Source organism: Ipomoea triloba, chromosome 14 (genome assembly GCF_003576645.1).
Source record: "Ipomoea triloba cultivar NCNSP0323 chromosome 14, ASM357664v1".
Lineage (NCBI taxonomy): Eukaryota > Viridiplantae > Streptophyta > Magnoliopsida > Solanales > Convolvulaceae > Ipomoea > Ipomoea triloba.
Genome location: NC_044929.1, coordinates 18,057,318 through 18,071,232, shown reverse-complemented (window position 1 = coordinate 18,071,232; position 13,915 = coordinate 18,057,318). Strand labels below are relative to the sequence as shown.

At 37.9% G+C, this 13,915-nt stretch overlaps 1 protein-coding gene and 1 long non-coding RNA gene across 2 annotated transcripts; one reads left to right on the top strand and one right to left on the bottom strand.

The window, feature by feature from the left end:
* Nucleotides 1–845: 845 nt before the first annotated feature.
* On the bottom strand, nt 846–3,173 carry LOC116004054. The gene is made up of 9 exons (XM_031243992.1): nt 3,027–3,173; nt 2,655–2,925; nt 2,399–2,495; nt 2,190–2,209; nt 2,018–2,105; nt 1,796–1,934; nt 1,425–1,709; nt 1,099–1,326; nt 846–1,013 (listed from the first exon to the last, which is right to left on the bottom strand). Exons 1-9 carry the CDS (start codon nt 3,171–3,173, stop codon nt 846–848), a joined length of 1,443 nt encoding a protein of 480 aa, XP_031099852.1.
* A 1,779-nt stretch (nt 3,174–4,952) lies between these two features.
* Nucleotides 4,953–6,501, top strand: LOC116005162. The gene is made up of 3 exons (XR_004094893.1): nt 4,953–5,026; nt 6,068–6,181; nt 6,261–6,501. It is a non-coding gene; the product is annotated as an uncharacterized LOC116005162 (long non-coding RNA).
* The last annotated feature ends 7,414 nt before the right edge of the window (nt 6,502–13,915 follow it).

The window sequence follows — 13,915 nt, the reverse complement described above, 5'->3', positions numbered from 1 at the left end:
TATTCTTACATAGAAATTCCAACGTTAATGCCTTACCTGGTTTTAACAGGTCATACTTATTTTCATTTGCCTTTAAGTGTTAGTGTTAAGGTTTTCCCTTGGCTTTATGTTAGAAAGTGCCAATGAGTCCACTTATAGTGCATTGTATTTATACATAACAGAACTTAAAAGTGAATTAATAGAACTGAAAAGTTGAGACAGTAAAGACCATGGGTGCATAAAAAAAGTTGAATAGCTGATTTATTTCCATTATGGTTTCAAACTGGAACCATTTATTTACTACTGTTAATATTTCACAAAGATTTTATGTTAGAAATGTTTATTCATTGCTATGTATTATCTATGTGATTAAGTTCTATTAATACAGAAGGAAGAAAAGAAATACACAAGACAGGCAAAGGTAAGGTGTACAGTTATTTATAGCAGCTTAAATACTAATTTATTCACAACCCATGGATCAAAAAATAGTATTTGACATTTACATTTACATTACTACTCATACGTTGTTGTATATTGAAGAACTGTCTACACAACAGTATGTAGGAATAACACTTCCACATGCAGTCTTGGAATCCAGAATCTTTACAGCAACTGTAGAAATTATAACTGACCACTAACCTGCAAAAAAAAAAAAAATACATACAGTATACTTTCAATTCCAAAATATAGGTACTGTATGAAAATATTTAATACAACCCCAGAATTCATCAAGTAGCAATTCCAAAACATGAATAAAACATAAAAACAGAGTTAACATTGGTCTAATTAAAAATGAAATGCAAGCAAAACATCAAGTTTTTGAAACAAAGAGTCATAGTCCATCCATGTTCATTAGAAACATCTTTTCAATCAATCTTCTCAATCTTCACTTTAGTGTCTTTCAATTTCTTGCAGCCCTTGGTGGAAGAGAACTGATCCAGTAAGCATCTCTTCACCGGTCCATCAGAGGTTTCTACATTCTTCGTAGGTGGCAGCATCTGTATTAGGCTCTCACCTTCATCACTGTCAAACCCCTGAAATGGATAAACACTAATCAATATTGCAAGGTATTTTCTTCTTTCTATTCATTCTGTACAAATTAAATGAAGTATCAGTTACCTGTAGGAATTCCTCATCACCGTAACTTAATTGCACAGTAGAGTTAACTTCCTTGTCATGAGCATCCAAAAGTTCCTTGCAATACTGTTGAACAAACTTGCTTTCAGTGTTAATACTTAAAACTGGGAAGGCATACGACTGATTGATAAATTGGTCTGTATTTGCCGAGACTCTAAATAGCATTATCCTGCCAATTAATCCAGTGATTTCCTTTAATGGACCTGCAGTCTGTAATTTAGAAATGAAAAATATTAATAGTATAGAACTATTACTTCTAAATAAGGAAAATTTTTTAGAATGAAAAAAAAAATGATAAGGATACTTACATTCCTATTCCTCTGATATAACTCACTGGCAGATGTACCAATAAGTTCCATGCACTCTCTATCCCACAACAACAAGGCAGCAGTACCCTTCAAGTCAACAACCCTAAGTCTAAGTTTGTACCTTAGTACTCCATCTTCCCAAGTCATGTTACACTTGAAACATTTAAGAACACCTTCTGAAAGTTCAAGTTTCTTGTTGCAACCCGGTTTTCGACATGAAGTATAAAACCAATCATTGGACTTTTCAATACCATTTATCTTGGCAGCAACCCAGAATTGTCCATGCTGCCAAGAGAAATTAAAATCTGCTTAACTTACAAATAAAGTAATTAAATTCTGAACAAATAAAGTAAAAACAATTTTTTTTTTACCGTTTGATTCTCATAGATCTCAGAGATGGTAGTCATCTGCATTGTTCTACTGGTTGAATCCTCAATACTGTTTGTGAAACTGAAGCTTGTCATTGAACCTATACTACGCATTGGAGTTTGTTCCCCAAGGTCCACCAGACTGTAGTAGTTTTCATCATTTAAAAGAAAGATTTTGAATAAAAAACAATAGAAGAAAAGAAAATTTATTAAAGTTTATCATACCTCTCTTTGAAGTTCTGCGTCTCAGGGCAGTCCACATCAATTAGGAGTTGAGTAACATCATATGAAGACGATATTTTCACATCACCATCTAGAAATATAAAATATATATGGTCAATAAACTGTTTAAATCAACTATCTAATAAGCAAAAAAAGAAATATGGATTTTACTAACCTCTAGCACCAAGCTTGATTCTACAGAATTAGATTAACACTGCAACAGGGTCCTTGGAAGCATATCTGTACAATGGTTCAAGTTTGGCCACATGTTCATCCCAAAAGGTACAGTTCAAACGACTACCCCTATTTGAATACATTTAACATATTGTTAGTTAAAATGAAATACAAATGAAATGAAAGTAGATGAGTATTTTGTTTACTTACATAGCATCTTCTAAAACAAAGTCTATGAGGACAGTATTCTGTCCAGAAATTGTTTTTTCTTGGGGAGCACGTATTTCAACAATACGGCCAATTAAATCTAATAAAATTTTAAATAAGAAAATAACTCAGCAGACAGGAAGGTAAAACAAAGTATATGCTGCACTATCTAATAATATCTATTGGAAAATATACAATAGAAATAGAAATAGTATGTAGAGAAAAAAAAAGCTTAGTATGTAGAGAAAAAGAGGCTTACCAATCAACTGCTTCGCATCTAGTGATGGATTACCTTTCAAAGTATGGAATGGTCTCGGTCTGTACATGTGGTAAGGGAAATTATCTGACCTAGATTGTTTCATGATAGTCTCGTGATTGAACTGCAGCATGAACTCGTGCATGCTAGTCTTGTATGTATGCCAATTTGCAACGACATAAAAGTTCTTGAAACAATAGACATTGCCTTCTAAAAAGCTTTCAGGGAATTTTGGTAAAATATCCTTTGGTATACAGGCATGGATTACTGTTGCCTGTACATAGCAAGTGTTACACAATAAACCCTAAATCTAGAAATCTTATATGATCAAAATACTAAATAATTATTTTTTTTTTTTTGCAGAATGAAAGATACCTCTTCGTCGTGCAGCACCAACTCTTTACTCTTGATTTCTGAGGATCCTCTCCTTTCCATTACAGTGTATGATCGAACCACTCGAACCTTAACAGCATTCCTCCTCTTAAACGTCGTCAACTCATTTAAAAGACAATACACTCCCATGATTCTGAAGTTGGAATGCAAATGGGATATCAATTTCAATTCGATTAGTAGATTGCCTGAATTTCAATTTGATTAGTAAATTGCATTTACTTTCCCTTTACCAATCCATCATTTGAATTGGAGATATATTTTCAGGTTTTCCTTGCTTTTCACTTCTGACAATGATTATTAAAGTATATACTACATATTAATTTAGTTACTTTCTTCTTTTTACACTATTGTGGCGGTCTTTTCCTTATGATATTTATTATGTATTTACTTTGGCTACATGTGCATTTTACATCTCAAATAATGCATTATCTATCTAAACAAACCCATTTTTCTTGATTGGAAAATTTTTATTAAAGGCACCAGAGGGATGCACTATGCACCCAAGTGTCCTACTAGTACATACAAAATGAAAGAGCCCTAAAACCAAACCAGAGCCTGATAATAACATACTTGAAACCAAAATCTCATGAATTCTCCAGAAGAAAAGAAAAGTATTTTAGTTTAGAACTACAAAAACACCTACTGAAAAGAACATAAAAGTACAATTTATCCACACACACACATCGTCGAGGGTTTCCATGAATCAAATCTTCTGTTCTCTGAATCTCATACTTTGCCTTTTCATTCTAGTTAAGGCATTCTAAGCTGTTGAGCTGTTGGTAGATGCTTGCGATTTTAAACATGTGTTAACACACCTGCTAGTTAACTCACTGTTATTAATTGCTTGACATTTAGTTAATTCTGCCTAACAATCAACAATTTGCGAGCTTTGGACTTCTTTCCAGTTGTGTATTATCTCACTCACAAAGATCTAAGCTCACTTCTTATTAAGATGCTCAGAAACTGTTTCAATCAATTGTTTCCTTGGCTTTTCCAATCCTATTTTATTATAGTAAACATAATTACGGAAAATCAAATGAATGTTTCTAACTTTTTGTTTACCAGTAAAGTAAGAGTCACCTTGTAAGAATAATGTTCCAAATTTTACTGAATATTCCAAGTTTCTCAATATGCAGAATAGTTTATTTCCTTTTTTCTTGAATATTATAATGTTAAATAATATTTTTATCAGAGAAATTATAGTGTACTATTATTGTTGACTTGTTATGGAATTATTTACCAGGAAAAGTGGATGGAAGTATTAGGGTGTGGGGTAACAGAGCAAGAAATACTGAAAAGAGGTGGGAGAACCAATAATGTTGCTTGGGCTTTTGGACTTGGATTGGAACGATTGGCAATGGTTCTCTTTGATATTCCAGATATCCGACTTTTCTGGTTTGCTGATGAGCGTTTTACATCTCAAATAAATTTCCAGCATGTTTTATTTTGGCTTGATTTTGATTTTGCATTATTATGATTCCTTTCATCTTTTTTCCTACCTAATGTTCTCAATACTGTGTTCCTGATTGCGTATAGTTTTCAAGTGGCCAACTTGGAGTGAAGTTCAAGCCATTTTCTAAGGTATTGCTTAACATTGGTATTGTGTGCTTAAAATAGTACCATAAAGAATGAATGCGAACATTTTATGATACTTTGGCTTTGCCAGAACTTAATGTTATTATTTTGTTTCTTGACCTTTCAGCTCTCAATTTTTTATCTCATTTGTTTTATAATGAGTTGCTAAAACACTTACGTTCCAGAAATTTTTTTTAAATATATTTTGTTTCTTAGTCCTGTACAGAGAGTTGTTTTGGTATTAACGCATTCAATCTTTTAATATTGTGGTTGAAATATCTGTAACGTTGCAGTATCCTCCGTGCTACAAAGACATGAGTTTCAATGCTACAAGGATCAGTGATTCATTCACCGAGAACAATCTTTGTGAAGTTGTTAGAGGAATTGCCGGGGATCTTGTGGAAGAGGTATGCTATATCAATGCTCGGTACTTTTAAATCTTCTTGTAGAGACGGGAGCTTTTGAAAGATACCCACTTATTTACTCATGGTTTAATGTTACTATTGTCATCACTGAAAGGAATATTCTGTTCTTAAAATAATCCTTTTTTCCAAAAAAAAAAAAGGGTTGTAAGTTTCGAGAGAATCTGTAGCGAGAGCTAGGTATAATAATTAAAGTGCCTTTCTAGGATTATGTATGCCCAATATATTCACTAGTATTATCATCATAATTTAAGTAGTTTCTCTTCTCCTACACTTGGAATGCAAGCATGCTATTAACTTTAGGGTCGTAGTAGATAATAAAGTTGAAGCAAGTTTAAGTTAAGCCTATTGTGCAAAGACTGATGATATATTTTGATTTTCTTTTAAGCAGCCTGTATAGAGTGGCAAAAGTTAAATATAGAGTTTGTAGCAATTGAATGGACACTTGGGCTGCACTTTTTTTGGTGGTGACAAGGGAAACCTGCAGCCACTACCCGAGGGTGTGCACTGGGTAAACCCCACCTTGTGACCCTAATTGGCAAAGGACCACAACGCTTAATCAGCCTTGGTTGCCCATAGTTTACTGGCTCAAACTAAGAAGGCTAGGATTCAAACTTGTGACCTTGTGGTTACAAGTTTGTATTCTTAGCCATCTTGGCTGGGGTACCCCTTGGATTGTACATTTATGTTTATATATTATATGCTCAATAACTCCTTCTCATGTGGGGGCCGGTTACTTTTGAAGGCCTCACGTAACACGTGGAATGTAATATGTATAGGGTTAACTCTGATACTAAATTGAAGGATGTGTTTCATCCCAACTAAAAGACTAAGTTGGTAGTTAAACTGCACGTTTATGTTTATATATTATATACTCTATAGTAGCAAGGTAATTTTGTGATTATTAAGTGAAAACGAGAAAAAGAAGAAACAAGGTAATTGGATGCGTGGTTTAATGATACCGAACTAAGGACATTTTAGAGTTCTGCAGATTATCTGTCCCATTGACCCATCTTCTAATTTCAGGTGCAACTAATAGACAACTTCACGAATAAGAAAGGAATGACCAGTCACTGCTATAGGATTACTTACCGTTCCATGGAGCGCTCACTCACAGATGAGGAAATAAACGATTTGCAGGTTCACACATCTCGAAACCACTCGTATAAATATGTTAGCGATTACCACTTTTGCTAAATGTTTATATTTATGAATGCAGTGGAAAGTAAGAGATCAAGTGGAGAGCAAATTAAAAGTCGTTCTTAGATGAGTATTCCTTCCTTACTTATTTTTCGTCACTTATTTTCTGTTTTTCTTTCTTTGTGCCGGGAACATATATTATACCTTTTCTGGACTTGTTTTACCTCTGCTAGTTCATTGCACTTGTAGATTGTATAGGGAAAGGAAAACCTTAGTGAATTTGCTGTCATTTGAAGTTTTGAAGCCAATTGTTCTAATAAGATGCCAAGAGTGATGCAATAACAAGGTCTATACTTACACTCTTTCGTATTTCATTTTTTTCCTTATTTCTTTCTATTCATTTTAGAAGAAAAAAATGACAAACATTTTTGGTCTCTAAAATAGTACTCCTTTCTCATTTTATATGCATTTATGGTCAATTTGGAAAGCATGAAAATAAATCATTTTTTCATAAAATAGTTTCATTTTCAGTGTTTGGTTGCATTCCTGAAAACTATCTTTGTGTGTTTGGTTTATTTTCAGGAAAATGTATAAAACTGTATACTTCTACATTTTAATTATGTTTTTCAAATATAAAAAATTATAATAATATATAAAATAATTATATTTATTTAAAAAAATGAGAAGAAGTTCCGACAAAAACCAGTTCCACTCCGCCGGAACCTTTATCCATTTTCGCCAAAACACCACTTAGCCAACATCGGAAAATGACTTTCGGGAAAAAAAAAATCGGAAGTTGGAAAAAATGGGCTGGTTTTCCATGGTCAATGGAAATTGTTTTTCGTTGACCGCATTTTTCAAGCGTTGCCAAACACTGAAAACTCAGAAAATGATTCCTGGGTTTTCAAACACACCCTTAGTACTATTTATTGGCCAAATTATTATTATATTTGCTTATTTTCTTTAATAGTTCCTTAAATTTTAAATTTGGCCTATTGTGTTTTATAAATTTTGTAATGTAGTTTTTAAATATATAAATTTTATTTACTAAAGTTAAATTAAATTATTCAAAATATTGAATTGTAAATAGTTTGAGTGAGTCAAACTTTGTTATATGTTGCAAATATGTACTTACCGACTTACCTTCGCCATATCTTCAATCTCGCTAACTGTTTAGGGATATTGACTGGATGACAACTTAAAATGAGTAGTTAAAGGAATGAAAACTAGTTTAGATTTGCTCATCCCAAAACTATCAAGGACCTTCTCAATATAATTCTGCCGAATTAGCCACAACTTCTTTCCACCTCTATCTATGCAAATTTTCATGCCTAGAATTTTTTGTGCAACACTTAAGTCTTTCATATCAAATTCCTGAATCAACAAAGCTTTCAATGCAATAATATCATTCATACTTTTAACAACAATCAACACTCATCTACATACAATAACAGAAAAATAAAAGAATCATTATCAAAGCTCTTATCATAGACAACAATCATACTCGTGTGTGTAACCAATATGGATCATGTAAGAATTCAATCGCTTATACCATTGCCGTTGAGCATGTTCCAGCCCATACAACGACCTCTTAAGCTTGTAGACCATATGCTCATCTCCGTGTTTAACAAACCCTTCAAGTTGCTTCATGAAATCTGCTTATCTAGATCACTATAAATAAAGCAAGTACTAACATGATAGAAGCATGTCTAACAATAGGAGAGAAAACCTAAACATAATCTGTCCTCTTATGTTGAGAAAATCCCTTCGCAACTAATTGAGTCTTGAGTCTGTCTTTTTTTATTTTATTTTATGATATTTTTATTTTTATTTTGATACTGGTGGCTTATAGACTTGCTTGCATCCTATAGCCTTCTTGGCTTGTGAAAGCTAAACTAGCTCCTAAGTATGATTCTGGTGCAAGGACTCCATCTCTTCAATCATACTTGCCATCCATCTATCTTTCTCTTGGCTAGAACAAGAGTAGTACAAGGGAAAATTGCTCCGATCAATACTAGTGTATTTGCATTACAAACTTAGGTTCGAAATCAATTTGTGGAATCACTTAGATTAGCTGAAATTGTGTTTTTTCTAACTTATCCTACCAGTTTTGTTAAGATTGGTGTTGTAATAGGTGATAGTTTTGATTATATAAATCATTTAGGCCTGTTTGGTAAATGGCTGTTAGCTGATAGTTGTTAGCTTATTGAGTTAGAAGATATGACTAGTTGATAACATTAGGTGATTGTAGAAATGTGTATGGTAAATGAGCTGTTAGCTGATAGCTGTTTGGTATAATTTCTTTTCTTAAAAAGGTAATTGAAAAAGTTGTTTTGAACAATTTTTTAAATTTTAGCATTTTAAAGATACAAAATGTTGATTAACCAAACACTTATATTGATTTTTTAACAAAATTAAACAACTAATAGTGATCAAATAAGTTAAAATTGATTGATCGGCTAATTATTTTATCAAATCTTAGTCTTTAAATATAAAATTGAGTCTTACCCAGAACTCCAACCTTAACAAACCCAACAGCGACCTCCCTACTGTGTCGCTTTAGCTACTCTACTTTACACCCCTTATCCATTTATTAAATATAAAATCATTCCTCCACCACCATAGTCAGTAGTCACCAAACAGTGATGGACTGATGGCAAATATAGTTGAACAATCCTCATAAAAAGTCACAAGTGATGTTATTAGTAGTAATATATATGCACGTGTAGCCATTTGCTAAAATGAAGATTTGCAAAAACTTATGCATAACCACATGTGCTAATAGAGATTATATACCTAGCCGAATTAATATCACTTTTGGTCCCACGACTTTTGAGGTCTTATCACTTTAGGTGCACAACTTTAAATTTTTTCAGTTTTGATGCCTAATTTTGTTATTTTTATCAGTTTTGGTCCTTCTGGCCAAATTGACGGCGAATTGTTGTCGGATTTTATATTTTAAGGGCAAAATCATTATCCCAAAGAAATATCTTCAATATCTAAACAAAAGAAAAATCATATTAAGAAAAAAAAAAGGTTCGTCCATTGTCAGATCTCTGTATAGTTTCTGCATGTCTTCTCCATTATTTACATCGACCAAACACATATAAATATGATTTTACAGTGATTTAGATATTGAAGATACTTCAATTCCTTGAGATGATGATTTTACTCTTAAAAATATAAAATAAGTAACATTTCGCAATCAATTTGGCGAGAAGGACGAAAATTGATAAAAATAACTAAGTTAGGCACCAAAATTGAAAAAATTTAAAGTTGTGCACCAAAATTGATTAAACTCAAAAGTTGTAGGACCAAAAGTGATATTAATTCTACCTAGCCCATACGCCTTACAACACTTTGTAGTTATATGATCAACATCATTTGGCAGTTTGGCACCCCATGACACCAAATACAGTTCTCATTTGTTGTGAAACCTTTGTTATGGCGCTCCACATTACACATTAGACAATCGTATGTGCTTGATAGCGCAACAAAAAACTCCAACCTAACTTAAAACTTTAAATGTTCATCAACTCATTTTTCAAGACGCATATTGATGGGATATAAGGTTAGCAGGGTGGACGAGTCGGTTAGTGCAGACTGGATGGAATGGGTAATGAGTCGGACAAAGGCAGGAAGGGAGACAGTAGGGCTCGGACCCTCGATCGAGAGATCGGTCGGGTGAAGGGATTTAAACCAATAAGCATCAATGTCCTGAACATTCAAGGCTATACCTTTGTCAGCCTCTCGGACCCTCGACCGGGAGATCGGTCGAATGAAGGGATTTAAACCAATAAGCATCAATGTCCTGAACATTCAAGGTCATACCTTCGTCAGCCTCCTATATCGAAGTCGTCCTGGCTTCTCCTATCCACTTGTATAGCACCAGTATCATTCTCCTCTGGATCGCCTCTCGGCCTTCCTTTTGGGCCAAGAAGGCTCGGGCGTGTGGAAAGGAAGATCAAGAAATCAAGGCTCTCGAGCCTTGTCTGAAGACCTAAAGGGTAATGAGTCAGACCGAGTGATAGACCCTGGCGGTCGATCGTTGGGGAAACTCTGAAGGGATAATTCGCGAAGACAAAGGCTTTGAGAAAGCCAACGGACAACCATCTTTAAACGGTTCCCATAGTGTGTATTTAATGCGTTTTATGAGTCACTATTTGTAGCCTTAACTGGTAGATTTAATGTGTAACGGCTCCAGGAGCCTAGTATAAGTAGTTGTACGAATCATTTGAGAATGACACTTGATTTTGAGCACAACTAATACAAAAAGATTTGAGAGTTCCTAAGAGAGAGCTTCTAATTCTTGTAATTTTCCGGTTGTGTTGGCCCGCCGGTCGATCACCTGAAGATCGGAAAACCATCACTGACGCCGTCTGTGGGGATCGTTACAAAAAGTAGCGTGCCTCTTTCTGGGTAACGAAAATGAGTAAGGCAGTGAGTGTTGGGGGGCGACCTCGTTCAGATGATCTACGTGAGCAACTTAGCCGAAAAAATGGCCGTGATTTACGAGAACAATTGGCTCGACCTAGCAGCCAAGACCTACGAGAACAGATATTGGGACGTTCCAACGGGGCGCCCTCCGGCGGACAAGATTTGAGGGAACAGTTGGGACGACAAAATGGCCAAGACTTGAGAGAGCATTTAAGCCGGCAGAATTCCCGACATACAGGTGAATCACGCCAAGGAACAATGAATAGAGCCAACGATCGGCTACCACCGGCCGAGTTGGAGCAAATCGTAGTCGCGATCAATGAAGTTGAGAGGCGAAGGCGTGAGAACCCCGTAGTAAACGACCGGGCCGATACGGTCCGACCAGTGGCTGAAAGGACCGCAAACGTCCAGACTTCTGAGCAAGAAGGGCATCGAAGAAATGATCATACGGCCCCCCGTCCAGAAGACGGCAGGCGCCGAGAGGGGGCTCGGTCCGTCATGGATCGTTTGAGCGATTCACAGGGAAACCCGCTGCGGAACCCACAACGTAACAAACTAGACCGACCGGGTGGTAATCGCCAAGAACGCCAAGCCGCTGCTGCTTGGCGACGAGTACAGACAGCCGTGTTAGAAAGTAATGCGGAATCGCCCATCGAGCCTAAGTACCGGAAAAGCCAGATGGAAGGATTCGAGCGAAGGTTACAGAACTTACAAGATCAATTCGAAGGAAAGGTTAGGCCTTCCGCCGAAAATTTGTTGACCTCTTCGCCTTTCACCACTGAAATTATGGAATATCGGGCTCCCGCGGACCTAAAAATCCCGGAACACGCCACCTTCGATGGGACAAGAGATCCTCGTGAACACCTGGTCAGCTACCAGGCCAAAATGCAAGTTTTAGGGGTAGAAGAGCCGCTTATGTGTAAAGCTTTTCTCCCTACCCTCAAGGGACTCGCCCAAAAATGGTTTCTGGCCCTGCCAAGCCGTTCCATTCGATGTTTCAATGACTTGGCTGATCGGTTCCTTATCCATTATGCCGTGAACATCAAGCCGCAGCGCAATCTTGCCCACCTGAGTGGGGTAAGTCAGGATGAAGGAGAAGCCCTGAAGACATATCTGGCTCGTTGGCAAAAGGAGGTACAAACCATCGAAGGATTAGACGAGCAAGTGGCTATTACCTTTTTTATGGAATCACTCCGAGCGAGAAAATTGTCCATTGATCTCCACAATGACCGCCCGAAGACATACGTAGAAGCCATCTAAAGAGCCAGTCGGCAGGCGGACACTGAAGAGGCAGTAAGGCAAAAACGGCAGCGAGAAGCTGCTGGATCAACCTCTAAAAGACCACGACCTGAGTCCAGGAGTCGGACGGAACCCGAGTGTACCAGTCGTACCGAAGTGTAGCGGAACCTGAGAGGGTAGGCATTCCTCCTCATCGCCCTACTGTAGCCTAGCCTGTTCATGAGGTAAAAGACACCTTACCTCCCCCTCCACCTTTGAAGCCCGGAGATCAGCCTGAGGTCCTGCTTCCTGGAAGAGTCTCCTCTAAATACTGCCGGTATCACCGGTCGACCACACATACCACAGACGAATGTTCTTACCTAAGAAGGGAGATAGAGGCATTGATACAGAAGGGTGCCCCGCCCCCGCCCAATCAATGGAGGCGGCACCCGCGTTCCGAGAAATCGGATTCACGTTCCGACCGAGGCAAACAGCCTGCCTCTGAAGAAGAGGAGGCTAACTGGAAGCACAAACCTGTTATCAACATGATAGTAGGTGGACCGGAAGGAGGAGATTCATCGAGCTCTCGAAAAGCGTGGGCTCGACAACTGTACGTAGGTACCATCTACGGACGGGACAATAGCTTGAAGAAGGTATGTCGTGAACCTATTTTGTTTACGGATGAGGACTTACCCAGAAGCCAACATCCCCATCGGGATGCATTGGTTATTGCCATGGACGTTCATGGCACGGTAGTCCGAAAAGTCTTAGTGGACACATGGAGCAGCGTAAATATCTTATACCTGGAGGTGGTCGAAAGGTTGGGATTACAACGTAACAAATTAATACCTGTAAAAACGCCCTTAGCCGATTTCACCGGGGACTCGATCGAGTCGGAAGGGTCCATCCACTTTCCAGTCGAGATCGGCACCTTTCCGAATCTTCGAAGCATAGAGATGGAATTTGTGGTTGTAGATTTATCTTGTTCTCACAACATGATATTGGGGCGCCCTGGATTAGAAGATTTGGGAGCTCTCATCTCACTTGAGCATCTCTGCTTAAAATTCCGAACCCCGAGTGAGATAGGGGTCGCACGATGTGCTCATGTTGTGAGAGGTCGAAATCGACCCTTTACACCCTGAAAAAGGGGTAAAGATCGGGGTTGGTTTGACTGAGAAAGTCAAACAGGAGATAATTCAGGAATTGCGAAAATATCAAAAGGTGTTCGCTTGTGCCCTTGAAGATATGCCGGGAGTAGATCGATAAGTCATTTGTCATCGGCTGGCCGTTAATCCTGATCACAAGCCGGTGATCCAAAAGAAGAGGTACCTCTCGGCTGATCGACGAGAGTTCGTTAAAAAGGAAGTAGAAACTTCGATGGCTGCGCGACACATTCACGAAGTAAAGTACCCGGATTGTCTCGCCAACGTGGTACTCGTACCGAAGCCTCCTGCTTGGCGGATGTGTGTCGATTATACGGATCTCAATCAAGCATGCCTAAAGGATCCCTTTCCATTACCAAGGATCGATCAACTGGTTGACGAGACAGCCGGCTGTGACGAGGAAAAGACTGCATCCTGCTGACGAGGAAAAGACTGCCTTCATCACCCCAGATGGAGTATATTGCTAGTGGGTAATGCCTTTCGGTCTTAAAAATGCGGGAGCCACCTATACGCGCATGGTAGGGCGACTGTTCAAAGACCTATTAGGAAAATGCATGGCGGCTGATGTAGATGACATGCTTGTGAAAAGCAAGAACGAAACAACCCATGCGGAGGACCTAGCGGCCACTTTTGCCATAATGGAAAAATATAACCTGCGGTTGAATCCAAAGAAGTGCGCTTTCGCCGTACGAGGTGGAAAATTCTTGGGATACATGGTCACCCGGAAAGGAATCGAGCCTAGCCCTGAAAAGGTGAAGGCTATACTCGATATGCAGCCCCCCGGAACTTTGAAAGAGCTACAAAGGCTGACAGGGCGGCTTGCCGCTTTGAATAGATTCCTATCCAAGTCGGCGGATCGAGCATTGCCCTTTTTTGAGGCCATGAAGAAGAGGGAAGGGTTCCGATGGACAAAGGA

Bases quoted from the DNA above. Each gene is read 5' to 3' on its own strand.
- LOC116004054 (XM_031243992.1), bottom strand. From the start codon at position 3,173: ATGGGAGTGTATTGTCTTTTAAATGAGTTGACGACGTTTAAGAGGAGG. The intron at 1,935-2,017 runs GTATGATAAACT...AAACTACTACAG, and splicing joins ACGCAGAACTTCAAAGAGAG to TCTGGTGGACCTTGGGGAAC. The intron at 1,327-1,424 runs GTAAGTATCCTT...TCTAAATTACAG, and splicing joins TATATCAGAGGAATAGGAAT to ACTGCAGGTCCATTAAAGGA.